Source organism: Pseudopipra pipra, chromosome 16 (genome assembly GCF_036250125.1).
Source record: "Pseudopipra pipra isolate bDixPip1 chromosome 16, bDixPip1.hap1, whole genome shotgun sequence".
Lineage (NCBI taxonomy): Eukaryota > Metazoa > Chordata > Aves > Passeriformes > Pipridae > Pseudopipra > Pseudopipra pipra.
In genome coordinates, this window is record NC_087564.1 from 10,799,230 (window position 1) to 10,816,114 (window position 16,885).

General features: G+C 50.7%; 1 protein-coding gene across 14 annotated transcripts in view; it reads right to left on the reverse strand.

The window, feature by feature from the left end:
* PDGFA (platelet derived growth factor subunit A) overlaps window positions 1-1,997 on the reverse strand; it is a 37,336-nt gene extending 35,339 nt beyond the window's left edge. For 9 of the 14 annotated variants that reach the window (XR_010434719.1, XR_010434720.1, XR_010434718.1 and 6 more), the window contains exon 1: window positions 341-745. Coding sequence is in view for 8 of the 14 variants with exons in the window: in XM_064673079.1 (XP_064529149.1) it covers window positions 341-730 (390 nt within the window). In the remaining 6 variants the exon portion in view is untranslated. Of the gene's footprint in view, window positions 1-340; window positions 1,011-1,042 lie in introns of those variants that run through there. The other 5 variants (XR_010434721.1, XR_010434722.1, XM_064673081.1 and 2 more) reach the window with 5 other exon arrangements.
* Window positions 1,998-16,885: the final 14,888 nt, after the last annotated feature.

Below are 16,885 nucleotides of genomic sequence, written 5' to 3' on the forward strand. Positions count from 1 at the left end.
GGTTCAGGGAGGGCGCGGGACGTTCGCGGGACGCGTTTGGACTAAGCGGGAGAAAAACCCACGCGCACACACACCCACCCCCGCTCCACGGAGCGCTCCCGCCGCCCCCGCCTGCGCGCCCGACTGCGCCACGGCTCGATCCCGCACGGCCCGGCCGGGGCGGCGTGTGCCCGGCAGCGATGTGCCCCCGCGCCCCGCTCGGCGGCTGGAGCCCACCCCGGGCAGCGGCTGCCGAAGTTCGCCCGAGCGGGTGCCAAGTCCCCCGCGGGCGCGGGCTCCCCCGACCCGGGGAGGAGGAGGAGGAGGAGGACCGCGTCCCACGGGGCCGCCGCCATCCTACCAGCGCCCACGTCGCGGCTCCCAGTGCCAAGCAGACGCGGTCCCGGGAAAAGTTACAGCCGCCGTGCAGCGCCGAGCACCGCGCTCGCCCCGACCGCGGCCACCTGTAGCAGCCCCAGGACGCGGCTCCGCGCCCCCTCCGTCCCCAGCGGGCGGGCGGGCTGGCTGGCTCTCGGCTGCTCCGGGGGAGCTTCGCAAACCGGGGAGGGGCGTTTTGGGGCGGTGGGGGGGGGATTCGCCCAACTTCTGCCCTCGGCACTGGCGGTGCCCGCGGTGCAGCGCCGGGCGCCGCGGGGGCGGCCGCGCCGGGCCGGGCGGCTCCGCGCACCCTCGGCTCCCACACAGCCGCAGCCCGCTGGCACCCGCGGGGCGTGGATATTTTACCATGCATTTATAATATATGTAATATATGTATTATATACATATATATAATTTTTTAAGGGCAGCCAGTAGCCTGGGAGCGGAATGCACGGTCATTCCCCTTCGCCTCTGCCATGCGTGAAATGGCAACTTGCTCCCAAGCCTCGGCCGCGCAGGGCCCGGGGCAGGGCAGCGCTGCCGGCGGGGCCGGGGCGCGGGGATGCCCGCGGAGCCCAGGTGGGCAGCCCGCTCCCTCCCCGCTGCCCTCCGCCCCGGCTCGCCCCGACCCCCGGCTGCGGCCGTGCCCCGGGGACCGGGAGCGCAGGGAGCCGCTCTCACCTACCTCGGAGAAGGTAAAGGACAGGTAGCCAAAACCTATCAGCAAAACGCAAGCCCAGGTCCTCATCGCGGTCTAGTGCACTTTAGACACGGAGGGAAGGCAACGCTGATGGAGAGGAGCTGCAGGCCGGCTCCTGCCGCGCAGAAATTCAGTACCATCCCTCAGGGGAAAGGCAGCGGGGTGGCTCGGGGGTCCTCCGCATCCAGGGGTGGGTCGGGGCTGCCCGGGGCGGCGGTAGCTTAATGACGGCGCGGCCGCTGTTTGTACGTTCCCCTCGCTACGGGAGCGTGGCTGCTCTCCCTTCTGCCGCTCTCGCTCGCTCCTCTTGGCTCTTAGGACTAGACCAGCCGGTACTTCTGCATATTTGCTTAGATCAGACCAAAGTGAAACCCAAGGAGTCGATCCGGAGCGCAGCCGAAACGCCCATCACCTGTCTGGGGCGGCTGCCCCCCTCTCGCGGGCGGCGCTGGGGCCGCCTCCCCCCGCCGCCGCGGCCGCGCTCCGCGCCGGGACCGCGGGGCTGCGCTCTCCACCGAGGGCCGGCCCCCCCCTGCCGTGCCTGCCCTCCACCCGGCCCCTCCTCGGAAAGGGGAAAAATCAAAAATCTTTATTATAGATACGGAGCGAAATGTTTCTCTTGCCGAGAATGGTCCCGCTTCCCTCCCCGGCGGAAGGGGGGGGGGGGGGCGAGGTCAAAAATAATAATTAATTAGGAATAATAGCAGGGAATTAAATCGGAGCAGTGTTGCAGGATCTCGCGGGCTGCCTTGGTGCAGTTCCTGCTCCACTTTGCACGGGAGAAAAAGAGAGGAGGAGGAGGAGGAAGGGAAAAAAAAATATATATATGCAAGAAGGTTTAAATCCCAAGGGGATCGGAGACGAACTGCAACTCCAGGCGGAGAGAGGCTCCGGGCTCGCTCCGGAGCAGTGGCCGGTCTGGAGGGTGGCCCCGGCGAGGAGCAGCATATACCGCTCCCGCCCCGCCGTGCGCCGCCCCCGCCCCTCCTCCCGGGTGCTCCGGCACCAGACCCACCAACAACAAGTCGTGGGGGTGCCGGCAGCTGCGGCGCCTGCTCGAGGGCGAGGGGGCTCTGCCCACTGCGAGGGGAAAATAAGGAGCCGGCGGCGGGCAGGGGCCGGGGGGAGCAGGGCAGCCCCCGCCGCCGGCCCTCTGCGGCACCGGGCGGGGAGGCGGGCGCTGCTGCGCAGCAGCCGGCGTGTAACCTGGCGGGATCGGCCGTGTGCCCTGCCTTTACATAAGGCACAGCGGATCGCCATGGCCACGGAGCGATCCTGTGTGTGTGTGTGTGCGCGCTTTCTTACCGTTGTTATTATTTTTTAGCGGGGGGGGTGAAGGGGCTTTCCTTTTGCAGAAGGGGAGGGGCAGCAGAGCGGCGGAGGGTTGTGGTGTGGGGGTTTTAGCGTTGCTGTTGCAGCGCAGCCTTCGCTGCGAAGGAGAACACGCACACACGGAGACACACACACCCCTTAAGGAACACAAAATCACCTCCAAAAAGAACGAAGGCGGGGGGGGGGGGGAGCGGGGGGCAGCGGCGCCCTCCGCCCTGCGGCACCCGGCTGCGGCAAGCGCGGGCGCGGGGCTCCCCGCCGCGGCCGCGGGGACGCGGCGCCCCGGGGCTCCGCCGCAGCCGGACCCACCCCCCGCAACCGCACCGGCACCCCGCACCCTCACCGAGCTGTCTCCGAACCCCGCAGCCGGCCCCGGTCCGGCCCCGCTGCTCCGTTGGCGTTCCCTTCGCATCCTGCCTCCCCGCTGCCCCGGCGAGAAAACTGCCCCCTGCTCCCCGGCGCAGATTGGCACAAGGTGCCTGCTGCACCCTGACATCTCCCTGAACTCATTGTGATTTAAATAACAGGCCTTTCTCATCTAAACAAAGCTTCTTAATAGCAGATGCAAAGAATTCAGCTCATCTGAAAATCCAATAGCATTTAAGTGGATTAACTGCAATAACACAACTGAGGAGTGATACTATCCTTCATGGAAGACAATAGACTGTAAATGCACAGCCAGGGAGACTTATCCTTTCATCTCTGAATTTCCTTCAGCATTTCAAAAGCGAATGCTTTCTAGAAGCCCTGAAGGGGTTTGCACGCTACTGGCTTGGACATGCTTCTAGGAAACAACCTGTGCTTTAATGGGCACTTTGCAATTGCATAGAAGTTCCCACCAAAACAGAAGTGGCCTTTCAAGTACATTTAATTCTCTCTCATGATGTCATGTAGGCTTACAGGGTGGTCTCCAGGACCACAAGGGGGGAAAAAAAAGGTGGGGGTTGAAAAGAGAGAAAAGGAAAAGAGATGTAAAAGATTTGGAAGCACTTTAAAAAGCAGAATGCTGCTACTTTTTTTTTTTTTTTTTGAGACAGAAAATGCTGAGCCAGTGTGGAGCCATTCTCAAATGCCTCCTGATATAAAAAAAATGACCCGAGTGCCACACTGACACTGCAGCAGAGCCATCCATGCAGGGCAGGAGGAGGCAGAGCAGGGCAGGGCAGGGCACTCTCACAGTGCCATCACTTTCTTACATGGCAGAAGTAAAAAGTGATGACTTCAGTTAAAAAAAAAGTCTCATCTGCACTTATCATTTGCTGGGGTTAAAGAAACAATTCTTATGCTCTGTGTTGTCATAGTAATAAAAAAAAATAATTACCAAACAGTGAAATAGATTCTGACAGTACCGGCTGGCTGAGCATTTACTCCTCTCCTTTCTTCCTTGGTTGGCTAGAGTGTTTGGGATCAGAAGTGCTGGGTATTTGTAGCTCTTGCAAGTGATCTTCCACTGTGAAAACCAACAAAGATAGCTCCTGCTTTATCTATTGATAAAAAAAAATCTATTCAGTTTTGATTTTTCTTACCTTCCTCTCATTTTACAAGAGACTACTGCATCAGCATCTTTTTTAAATCTGTCATTGTGGAGCTCAGATAAGCATCTTTCCTCTGGGTCAAGTTACACTTGGAGTAGCTTTTAACATTAGACTGTTTATGGGGATTATTGCAAATATTTGATAATAATGCAAAATATGTAAGATCCCAGGAGAGAGCAGAGACCAGGGAATGTAAATAAAATTCACACAGATTCTGCAAACAACTTCATACTTGGGTTGTGTGTTTGCTTACAAAACACATTTTGTCCTTGTCTGTTGTTTGATCTAAAAATGTGTTTGTGCCCCGTAAGTCCCTACAAGCACAAAAAGGTACGGCTGAGTGAAAAACATCACACCAGTGCATGTTTGCTTCAGCGTGGCACCTTCCTGCAGTCTGCACATCTATCACACACGTGTGCGCCAGACATGAAACAGCATCTTTTATGTAACACCTACAAGCCATGCATGAGGAAAGAGTGACAGGATGGTAGTTATAGGTTTAAAAGAAAATCAGTACGAAGAACAGAGCACCAGAATATTAGGTTTTGCACTCCTTTATTTATCTGAGAGCAGCAAGCAAGATATTGCCTTGTCTAATTTAAAGCACGTACTTTTAGAAGTCCCTCAAATGTGAGGAATTATAATAGAATTACACCATGACAGAGCGTTGAGAGGGAGGATTCCCAGGGTTTGCAAAGCACTTGGCTTGGGGGAAGGGATGCAGAAGCTCTTTGACACAAAATGAAACCATTTCAGTGTCACCAGTGCTTTCTGCGAACGGTGTCACCTGAAGCCATGGTGCCCCAAATCAGGCTTCCAGCACCCACTACAGAGCTCATTTAAATCTCTGCTGGCTCAGTTGTTAGAAACTCGGGTCAAGCCATGTAGCTGGACCAACTCATGTTTCACAGACGTGTGCCAGGCTACCATGCACAGGGGCTGTGGAAAGGTCACTGGGAGAAGTGCAGTGCAGGGATGGGCAGCAAGGTGGGCACTGCGTTACTTGGAGTCAAGTACCATGGGGGGCACTGGGCTGGCTCCAAAATGGCACCTTCAGCCTTTGGCTTCTGTTTCAGATGTCAGGCTGAAACCACACTTGCTTGGCTCTCCTGACAAGTCTTGAGGTTGCAAGAGGAATCATTTCATTGCATTTCATGACATTCCTGCTGAGGGAGTCTTGGGAAACCTGAGTGTTTTTCAGACTTGATATTAGTGGAGATTTTGCCTCATAAATAGTCCAGTTAAAATTAACAGAACAATTAATATGGGTGAAGGGTTTTGTTGGAAGGGTGGCCTGTTTTTATTGTAGTGTTTGGGGCTTTTTTATTTTTTTTATTGTTTTTTATTGTGTTTGGGGCTGGCCAAAGTGGCTCAGTATGTTCTACAGGATATATCCCACCACAAGAGCTGAGAAAGGACCAGGAGCCAAGAGTGTCCTGGCTCTGGAAAGGGACCAGGTCTCAGATTTGGACCTGCACTGTTCTGTGTCATGAAGGAAAAAAGTTCAGAACATAAAATCCAGAAAGCTGGACAGGAATCTGACCCACTTTGGGTAGTTCCTCTCTAGTTTTGAGCATTTTTTTGGCCTGTAGCTTCAGAGGGGCATGTGGCCATGGTGGGGGGAGGTTGTTTTCCCACTCTGCAGCTCAGTTCCTGCCTACCTGCATTAACAGGCACGAGGCTGGCACAGGTGCAGGTGACATACAGGCAAGGAATTACAAATGCAGAATGCACTGATGGCAAACACGCCATTCCCTTTCCTGAATCTTAGCCCATAAAGAGCAACAAGGAAAGCTGCAAGAAGAACAAGCAAGGCAGTTACTATTCCAGCTGGTACACCTACAAACATGATTTCCTTCTTTCTCAGCTCTTCCTTTTGGATCCTTGCACTGGCTCTGTCCTTCTGGCTGAGCTTTGTTGTCTTTGAAACTTTTGTTGGTGCAGCTTTCCAGATGCTTTCACGGTTGATAACTTTCTTAAATAGTCATGAGATGCAAATCTGCTACAAGGTTTCAGCTAAATGGAGTGATCAGAAGTGGTGTGGAAAAGATTTATGATGTCCTTTCCCTGAACACAGAGGGTGGCTATGGCCAACATCCACCTACGTGGGTTTACTCTTAAAGCCACAATATTTCTGAAGATGCTTTACCCTACAGTGAATGGGGCAGGGTCCCTCTAGAGCTGATCCTCCACCCCAAACTGCCCTTTTGACTTCAGAGGGGGTTAGACCCAACTCTCCCTGGAGAAATGGTTTGGTCTAATAGCTGAGAAAGACAGTTAGTAATGCTCTTGTTAATGTGCTCTTCTCTCCCCCCTCCCCAGCTGCTTCTTACCCAGGAGGTTCAGCAGCACAGCCGAAAGCAAGGGGCTGTTTGACCTTCCCTGCTGCTGGAGCCACTGCTGAGTGACACAGTTCACCTTCAGGGCTGGAGCACAAACTGGCAGCCCTGCCAGCCTGGGTAGCAAGATACCATGTTTAGGCATTAAACTAGGGCACTTGCATACCAGCACTGGCCGCTATTTTGGTGGGTGTATGAAGTTGATCCCTGCTCCCCACCCCTGTGGGACAACGGAGCTGCTGTGAGTGCGGGATATCCTCTGCCTGGTGGATAAAGCTAATAAAAATGGGCTGTGTTTTGTCAGGAATACGTAGTTCATCCAGCTGAATGACTGTAAAAGTACCAACCCAGCTTAAGGTATGCTGATACACATTGTAAATGAGAGCAATACACACAGGGCTCAGCCCCTGGGGTCCCATGTGTGGTGTGCTCATGTCTCCTTGGCAATGTGGGTGTAAAGCTCTTCTGACTCAAATCAAAGCCAGTTGCAGTGATTCTGTGGAGACCATCCAGGATGTAACTAAGTACCATAAAATTGTGATATTATTCTTCATTGTTTGTAGCTTGGAGGCCTGTAGAGGCCTAGCTTGGAGCAGTCAGTTTTATTAAGCTCCATCCAAACACAGTGAGATAGTTGTTCTTCCTGAAGAATTCATATTCGTTCTCAAAGTGCAAGCCGCCCCGTTTGTGTTCTTGTATCTATGCAACCTTGTTGCTCTTACAACATTACACATTTGTCCTGTGAGATTCCCTCCCTTACAATAAAAACTCACGAGAATGATACACACATTTTCAACTCTGTGCACACCAGAGACTGCAGGATCCAGCAGTACCGAAGGGACACAGGAGATATGGAGGCTGCTGTAGTGAAACTGCTAATTTATTTAAACCTGCAGATGTTTGCAATGGCTGTGACGTTTCCTAATTGAATTTCTGACCCTTTTTGTCACAGAAACCCAGTTAATATAGGGGAAGGAGAAGAGCAAATAGAAGAATTGGTGATTGCTTTGCCTTTTTTTTTTTTTTTTAACAGAAACTCCGTTGTAGAGTTATGTACCTTTTTCTTTTCATTTTCCTGCATCACAGCACCCTAGTCCTCACATGGTCTCAGTGGCTACACATTATTCAAAGGATCATGCCTGAAGTCCCCAGCCAGTGCAATATCTTTCCAGAAGGGTTTCATGGGGCCCATGCTCAGTCTCCAAAGCTGATCCTTCCTGAGCACTTCCATTCTTTTCAGGCACACTGTTACCCACAGACCCACTAACAGTGTGGTTGCCAGACCAGAGCAGGCAACCCATGTTGTGGCATCTGTTCCTCAGCAGAAATTACGAGGGAATTCAGTCCTTTCCAGCTGTTTATTCTCAACACTTTGTACTTAAGCGATTTCTTACAGAAAGCTAATAAAGATGCTCTGTAGCCACAAGGTGCATCAGTGACCAGCAATGCAGAGAGAACACAATGAACCTGCCATGGGGCTGTGGCCAAGCTGCAGGTGAGAAGCTGGGAGCAACCATTGCCAGAGCCCTTTTCTCACAGCCACCCACCACCTCAGGACAGGTTTTATCATTGCCCTGCTACGTTCCAGGTCCAACAGACCTCTGAGAAGCACACAGTGGTCACATCATTTGTCTGCATCACATGGAGATGTCTTAGCTTGATCTGTCACCCACTAGACACCATTGCATGGTCACTAAGAGTGTGTTCTTGATATGCTGCTGGGCCAGAAAGGGAACACATAACCACATTTACACCAAAATTGAGTTTTTTGGTTCTTGCAAAAAGGTGCAGAACCAGAGAATCGTAGAATCATTTAAGTTGGAAAAGACCTCTAAAAGCATTGAGTCCAATCATCTTCTCCATCCTGTTGAACATAGCATTTCTTTACCTTTCAGTGGTGGTTTTGAGATGCTGTACCCATCAGTCAGGATACAGAACTTCTTTCTTGGAAACCAGTGAGGAGTACAGGGTAAAAACCGAGCAGGCAATGGCCCTTTAAGCATTGTCTGTTTAACTGTAGCACGATCTCTCCTGCACTCGAGTGCTTTCCATAAACAGCAAGTCATCCTGGAAGGGGAGGGAGAGGATGATAAATAATCCTGTTATTCATGCGACTGCGTTCTTTCATGAAAAGGCAAAATAAAGTGGTGACTGCGAGGCTGAAAATGAAATGCAAGGCAGTGGGTTCTGTTGCTGCAGTTATCTTGGGCTGGAAGAAAATCTGAAAAGAGCAAGGTGAGCAGAAAAGGTTTAAAACACCAAGAAGAAAGCCAAAAGCCAGGACATAAAAGAACAGCTTTCCCTGCATCCCTGCTTTGTGTCTCGGCTCACTGCTGAGGCTGGCTGTGGTGCTGGCTCTCCACCACCAGCTCCCGTGGTGTGACTACCTGTGCCAGAGGCTTTCTCCTGTGCGTGCACCTTGCAGAGAGGTGGGAAGTGGGATATGCCAGAGCTCCAGTAAGGATAGCTGGGCAAAAGTGAGCAAAGCATGGGAAAGAAATCCCATGGAGCAATGAGGAAGCAGAGAATAAACCTGTTTGCTGAGGGTCCTAGCAAATGAGCTCTGATTAGTTTTCCCTGCACTTTGCACCAATGCCAGTGGTGCCCCCCAGTTTGTGTTGGAGCCATCAGTGCCCACACTGCAGCAGCTCCAGTTCTCCATTTACCCTCTCCATGCATCCCCTGGGCCCTGAGCTGGGACAGCTGAGACCCAGGCATCCCTGCCATTTGGTCACCCTTGCTCACGGGCAGCCTCCCACCAAGAGCCCAGCCAGACAGCTGTGGGGTAACATCTTAAACTGCTGCAGCTGTCTGCTCTTTGCTATTTGCCTGTGAGCCAGAGCCCTCCATCCCTGAGATGCTCCTGGAAGTAGCCTGGCTCAGTACTGCTGCCTAATTGCCCAGTACCAGTCCAGTCTTCAGTTTGCAAGAGAATCTTATACTGGGAGAATGTGCCAGCCCCTCTAAGACTTTGGTAATGGCACACGTCCACTTCAGTGGTGCGGCATCCGGAATTAGGATAACGCAGCCACAATCTTCTAGAAGTGCCTCTGCCCCTTGTAACTTCATGGCATCAGTGCAATTCCTTCAGGCTTATAAAAGCTTAAGCCATTTGTAAACACAGCAGCCTTGGAGCCTAGGTATTGTAGGAGAGAATTCCTTTCCATGTCCTAGATATTTTGGATGGAAAAAAAAAAAAAGGAAAAAAAAAAAAAGAAAAATAAGAAGAACATTTAAGACGTCAGCTTCCCTGCTGGTGTAAATGGGACCAGATCCATCCAACTTCAGTCCGGTGTCTCTGTTACACTGTCACTGTGTGAAGCTCCCGTTAAGGCAAATGGGAATTACATATGGTGTGATGGGAAAGCAGCAGATACCTTTGTAAATACTGCACCCTCACACGAGCCACATGTATCTTTCCTGAGACACCCTGCCAAAGTAGCAGGTGTTTTTTACATCAGGCCTTATATTAACACACTCCTACGTTTGTCTGGCTGCATCTGCTGCATTAACAATCCCCCGGTGCATAATGGCTGGGTTAGTTTGTGAAGTTAAATACCACGGGCAACAGCCCAGCCACAATGCATACAAACCTTAAACTGCTTCTGTTTGTATCACAGGGGTTACTACTGCAGTTCCTTTGCTGTGACTTTTTCTTTCTTTCTTTCTCTTCCTGCATTTTTCCCTTGTTCCTGCCCATCCTTTCCCTAGTTTGTGATTTCCAGATTGCCTCCACCTCTTTATTTTCTTCATCTTCTGCCATATCTTTCCTGTGTCATTTCAGTTTCTGTGGATGCCAGGGAGGATGAAAGCTGCAGCCAGCCAGCCCACCTGCTCCAGCATGCTCCAACAGCCCCAGAGCAGTCAGATGCTTCTCCAGCCAGTGCATGTCTGGAGTCTGGGGGCAGTGCCATGAGGGCTGCTGGATGGGAATGCCATCATTTCAACTCTGGATGCTCGTAGTGGCTGCTGCGGAAGTGAAAAAGGCCAGATCAGAGTCTGATGCTATTTGAGTGCCTGCTCCACTTCTACTCTGAATGTGGACAGCAAGTCCAAGTCCAAAGCCACTGGGGAAAATATGTGCCCTTAGCAACACCCAGTGTAAAAGCCTGTTTCTACAGAAGCCAGTGGTAGAAGTCTTTGGGGATTAGTCTTCTATTGTAATTATCAATGACTTTAAATGGTGCTGTGGCCAGGCATGAAAGCTGTTCAGAAACAAGGAAGGGCTGAATCTGAAGCCATCTTTGATAGACTTCTACAAAAAAGAAAAAAACCCCCAACAACAACAAACCCAGCTGTCTTTGTAGGGCTGATACTAAAGTTAGGTCAAAATTTCCAAGGGCATCAAAGATTTGTACATGTTCAACTCCCACTGAAATGGGAGCTGGGGGCATTACTTAATGAGAAGGATTTGAAAAATACTCTTCTATCCTCCTTTGTTTAAAATTAAGATGCCAAATTCAAACATCCACGCTAGCATGGTGTCTGTTTCCATTGCTCATGCTTTTAGTCGTGTACTTATTGTCATGGTCCTTCATGGAGGTCTCACCTTTGGTCCCAGGCTCTCTTGGCCCTAGGCTTAGCTTTTTGCAGTAGTTCCATGGTGTATGCACACACACAAAGCACAACAGCTGGTGGATCTCTTATTCATGGCTTAATCACTTCCCTCCGGAGGTGTGCTGGTGATGTGTGGTCTTGCTCAATCCTGGCTTCCTGAGGGATGGAGCGGCAGGGTCATACACAGCCCAGATTCAACCCAGCACTAAGGAGCATGACTAACCCAGGGCACAGAGTACTCTCTTGACGTCATCATTAGGATGGACCTGCTTCTTTTCTTGGCATTAAGCAAGTATTTAGTCTTTTGGAGTTTGCCTTACCACACCCTTCCCATCTCCTGCTTATCTCGGCATCACACTGGGAGCAGCCCACTGGCTTTCCACACATCTCTGCTGACTTTCCCCAGGCCGTCCGTCTGATCTCATAACCACAGCTCCTCTGGTGGTTCACCATGTGCCCACGGTCTCACCCTCTGTAGGGGTTTGCTGTGTCACTGCTACTTTCCCATCCATTGGGAATTTCCCCTGAAGGCCTTAGGCCACCTACTCCCATAAGTGTCATCAGACACCTTTTGCTGGGAGGGACTTTTGTTTCTTTGTTTCGTGGTTGCATAACCCGAATTGGCCGACAATTTATTTCAAAATGCCATCACACCAGAGCAGGGCCTCTGCACTGATAGCACTTGAGAAAGATAAAATACTGACAGGGAGCCAGATGGCTCAAGAGATTGGGAATCAGCAGTGGAGTCTGTAACCTCGACATCACTGCTCCAAAATGCAGCTCTGATCCACAGTGAACTTCATGGGCTCAGTCCAATTCCTAGTGTATGTATGCCAGAAAAACTTCCCCTATAAACACCCCCTGCTTTGGCTGGGAGGTCTGAAGAGGTGTATGGGGGTCCCTCAAACCAGAGGGAAGTGTCCCCTGCTGCACAGGGTGACGCAATCTCTAGCGGTACTCATGCACTATCTGTGGCAAGGGAAATTCTAATTGCAGCACTGCCCACCTGGCCAGCTTCCGCAGGGAAAACATTTCCTTCTCTCCCAAATTACCTTTCAAGCCATTTTTAAAATTGCCTCATTGCTAAGTCTCATGAAAACTCTTAACTCTGCAGTCCCAGAGGTCTGACTGATCCCACATATACCTGGTGAGAGACTCCTTGCAGGTGAGAGACACCTTGCCAAAGTGTCAGAAGAAAGAGTAAAAAGCAAGTAAGGAGTTTGTGTCTAGAGTCTCCCTAACATTAAAACAGTGTGAGAACAAAGTCTGGTCATGCACACAGGATCCAAAAACCTTACTAAACTAAGCTACAATTTCTTGCGGTACAGCCTTCCTTCCTGCTGATGGTTATTTTCTAACCTCGCTGTGCAGGAATTGGAAAGAAGCAGGTGCCAGAGAAGAGGTGACTCTGAAATGGCTCTAAGGTCATTAAACACAGAGCAAGAGAAAAGCAATCCAGCCTTCCAGGTTTCATTTACTAAAGCCATAATAGTCTGATAGAGCATCAGACCCCTTACTGGTAAAGTCTTCAACTGTATGTGAAGCCAACAGAGCAAACAACTGGTTTTTTTCCTGCAAGGCTTCTTGGCATGGATGTTGTCTTTCCTCAGCCCATGTTCACTCAGCTGCTCTCTCCCAGATTCCCCTTGCCCCCGCTGGAGAGTTGCCCAGGAACTCCCTCCACAGCTTAAGGGCCAAGACCAAATCAGCCCAGTCAGGCTTGTTAGAATCGTTGAATCATTAAGGTTGGAAAAGACCTCTAAGATCATCAAGTCTAACTATTAACCCAACACTGCCAAGGCCACTAAACCATGTCTCACTTGTTGTAAATCCCTCCAGGGACAGTGACCCTACCACTTCCCTGGGCAGCCTATTCCAGTGCTTGACAACCCTTCTGGTGAAGAAATGTTTCCTAATATTCAATCTAAAACTCCCCTGGCACAGCCTGAGGCCATTTTCTCTTGCCCTATCACTTTTTACCCTGGAGAAGAAGAGACTGACCCCCACCTGGCTACACCCTCCTTCTAGGGAGTTGTAGGGAGAGAGATGAGAAGGTCCCAGCTGAGCCTCCTTTTCTCCAGGCTGAACACCCCCAGCTCCCTCAGCTGCTCCTCATCAGACTTGTGCTTCAAAGGGACTCTTTGCTGTGCGGGTTCCTGCCATGCCTTGTCACCCTGTGCAGGTCCTTCTTGTGCCATGGTCCTTGTTTTCCCACACATCCCCCAGTGCTCCTGGCTGTGGGATGCCCGTGGCCAGCCAGCACACTGCTCTCCACAGCCCCCAGAGCCAGTCCTACAGCATGTCTACAGCCCTGCATCGGCCCTGGGGAGCTGCTTCGTACCATCCACAACTGTTTGGTTTACATTCGCATATCAGGCCGTGACCCTGAACTGGCTTCTCCCTTTAAATTCCTTCCACTTGGATCTGCCCACACTGTCCACAAAGCCTCTCAAAGAAATGCAGCTTGGAAAAAAAAAAGTCTTAAGAAGAAAAACCCCTTCACAACAAAATGTCCTTCTCTCTCCAGCAGCTCCGCTTGGGTGAGGTTTTCCCGACACTCCCCCACAAGTGAGGCACAGAGTCTGTTCTGCTCTGATCCCGCTGGCACTGCTGGTGACAGGGTCACCCCACTGCTGGGCTCAAAGCACCCTCACTGCAGGGAAAGGGTCACCCCCTGGCTGGGCACAAAGCACCACAAACCATCCCCATCCATAGGGGCCGGGCACCTTCCTGGAGTCACCACATTGCTGCAAAACAGTGCTTTTACCCAGCTTTCATGCCAATACCCTCATTGCCCTTTAGCATCTGCTCTTGTACAGCACTGGGATTGTGCAGCAGGGCCACGAGCCTTCTCCTCTGGGTGAGGAGCCCTTGACAGCCCCTCTCCAGTTCATTCGCTGCCTTACACATACAGACACAAATACACATATGCATATATATATAGGACTGTCCCCATAAAGTGGTAGCTCCACACATGTGCTGGTGGGCGGATAGCTCTGCATTTGCCCTCATGATTTCATGCCAAAAACATTTGCAAGTTCAGCTCGCTGCTCGGTTTCCCCTCTCTCTCCTTCTCCCTTTCACAGTTACTCCCCAAGTCCAGGAAGGCATCCCTCGTTCTCCCTGGCAGGCCGTGGGCTCCTGCCTGCATCCCTGCAGCTTCATCATTCCCTTGTCCTGCCCTGAGCTCTCAAAGATTTTCTTAAAGACTTTCAGTAAGATGAAAATAAATTATGCCATATGCATTGCTGTTATCGAACCTTCCCTTTTGCTTCTTTTTTCAGCAGCTATTTTGGGATGATTAATAATTCATAGCGAGGCTTGGCACAGCAATGGTTAAAGGGATGAAGCTGAGCTGACGCAGGAGCCTTCTGGACAGAAGCAGTTTTATAAAGTCTTATAAGTGCTATTTTTTCTTTAGAAAAGAAGCGGATTTTTTTTTTTTTTAAGTGTTGTGAGAACAGGAATGTTTCTTTTTTAGCCAATTCCACATACTTTTTGTTATAGGAGAAGATGTGGTCTGAGGGTTTTAGCGGAGGCTAAAACAGGGGAGAACTGGATCTGTTTTGGTGGCGTATCAAGTGAATAGGAAATAATCGAAAATACTGCATTAGAAACTGAGTTCAGCAGCAGCTCCAGGCGAACCCTGTTCCACAGAGAGCCCTCCCTCCCCTCACCTGCCCAGCACCCAGCAGACCTGCACTGCTGTGGGCAGATGTGCAGGTTTGATCCATTTCCACCCTTTGGCCAAAAGACATTCCTTCAGTCATTCCCTCCTGGGAACTGAGGTTGTAAGTGTTTTTCTGTTGGTAAAATGAAGCATGTTGGCTTCCAGAAGCTGTTGCAAGGCTGTGTTCAGGGGTGTGTGTTGCGTGGTGGACAGACAGGTCTCTCCTGGGATTCCACTGCGATGCTCTCACACGTCCTGGGTGATTGGCAGCCTGTGGCTTTGCTTGGACTGAGCACATCAAACATCCTTGCTGGGTGTGGTGCTGCAGCAGCCTCCTGTCTTGTATCCACTATTTCTCTTTCCCCACCTGCTGCCTGGGCTGAATTCAGAGCGCAGATACAACTGCTGTCATCCCAGCACCCTGTCTCCATCACACCCTGCTCAGTGGAAGGGTGATGGAGTTTTTCCATCAGGACCCCCTGTGACACACACATCCCCTGCTGAGGACATTCGCTGGTCCCATCCCTTCAGACACACGTCCAGGTCTGCCAGCAGCCTCGCCTGTAATGATGGGTGGGATGTGAAACAGATTAAAAACCAGAGGCCAGAATTTTTTAGGTTAATCTGCTAATGCCAAAGGGTCATGTTTGGCAGCTACACAAGGCAAGCTCTCATCAGTTTATATTTCTGCTTTTCTTCCCTTTAACAATCTAATTTTGTACATCACTATGTGGAATCCAGATACAAATAATCCTCCCCCAGTTAACACCACCTTGGTTGTGCCCTATGGAAATCTGTGTGCTGCCTGTGGGAGCTGGAGAGATGGGGGTGCTGTGCTGGTCTAGAGACTGTCTGGAGGGGTTTCAGCAGGTAATGGATAGCTCAGGGTCACAGGAAGGGCTGCTGGAGACACTTTTCATGAGCACTTGTGGAGAGAGTGACCTTTTGTGTTTGCATCTCACCCTGCACTTTGGCACAGGGGATAGTTGGCAGCTATTGAAAACTGAAATATTCTGATTATCGCAGAGAAGAAACTCACAATTTTCTCTGAAAAACTTTCACACCAAATGGAAATCTTCTGACAAACTATTCAGCCAGAACGACCTTTTGTACTGCAGAACAAACTGTGATGAACATTTTTCCTACCAGGTTTTTCTTCTGACATTATGAATCTTGATGGGGGATTAGCTAACACAGCTCGTTATCAGCACATGCAGCATCGGAGAGGAGGACTTGGAGCTATGTGAGATCTTGAAAACAACCATCCGATGCCAATAAGCAATTTGAGATGCTGCCTGAACCAAAAAGCGGGATCCATGGGCTAAAGTTGGTGCTAATGTTAATCCCAGCTATGGGTAAAGTTGCCCCAAGGCTGAATTTGCCTCAAGAGAGTCAAGCTGGGAAGTGGATTAACTTCTAAGAAACTCAGAGTGAATGAATTAGGGGTATTACTTGGTAAGGTCAGCAATTAAATCATGAGTCCATTGCAGAGGAAACAGGATGCATTTCTAAAGGGCTAAGAATGGCCCCTTTGCTAGATTTATGGGGCTGAGGTGATGAGCGAGAGGTCAGATAATAACCTTTCAAACCACCAAGGCAGACCAAATATGCTTTGCCATCGCCCGCTTGCTTTTCAATGTATGTGTGTCATGTTTGGAAAACAAGGCCCTGTCTGTCCCGGCCGAAACAGCAGCAACAAAATAACGCTGCTTGTTAGGGAAATGCCACCACAGAAAAAAAAAAAAGAAAGATAATTGAAACATTCAGGCTGGCAGTAAATGGGGATAAAGGCAATAAATCCTGAAAGCACACTGCCTTATCTCGGGCAGGAGCTGCCGGCGCTACTCTTTGGCCAGTGTTCCGCCGGCGTGGGGAGGCTTCGGCGGTGCCCGGTTATCTGGAGGGTCGGCCTTCAGCCAAGGCCACCAGCCTGCAATAGAACAGGGATGCTGAGTGAGGAGAGATACCTGTCCCTCCTCCTGATGCAGCTGTTGTCCCTCCCAGTCACAGAGGGAAGCAGCTGCAGCGAGTTGGGGTTTGCGAACCAACCCTGCAGACGCACGGTCAGCAAAACACTGCAAAAGGGCATGAAGCTGTGTCAGGGGAAGCTTGGGGGGGATATTAGGAAAAGGTTCTTCACCCAGAGGGTGGTTGGGCACTGTAACAGGCTCCCCGAGGAAGTGGTCACAGCACCAAGGCTTCCAGAGCTCAAGAAGCACTAGGACAATGCACTCAGGCACATGGTGGGACTCGTGGGGCTGATCCTAGGGATTCTGAATTTTATCATTACTGAGAGTAAGTGGTCAAGGAACCCCCATGGTTCACCTACAAATCTGCTGGGTGAAAAAAATGTTCCAAAGTTTCCTTCTGGATTTATGTACAGCTGAAACGCGAG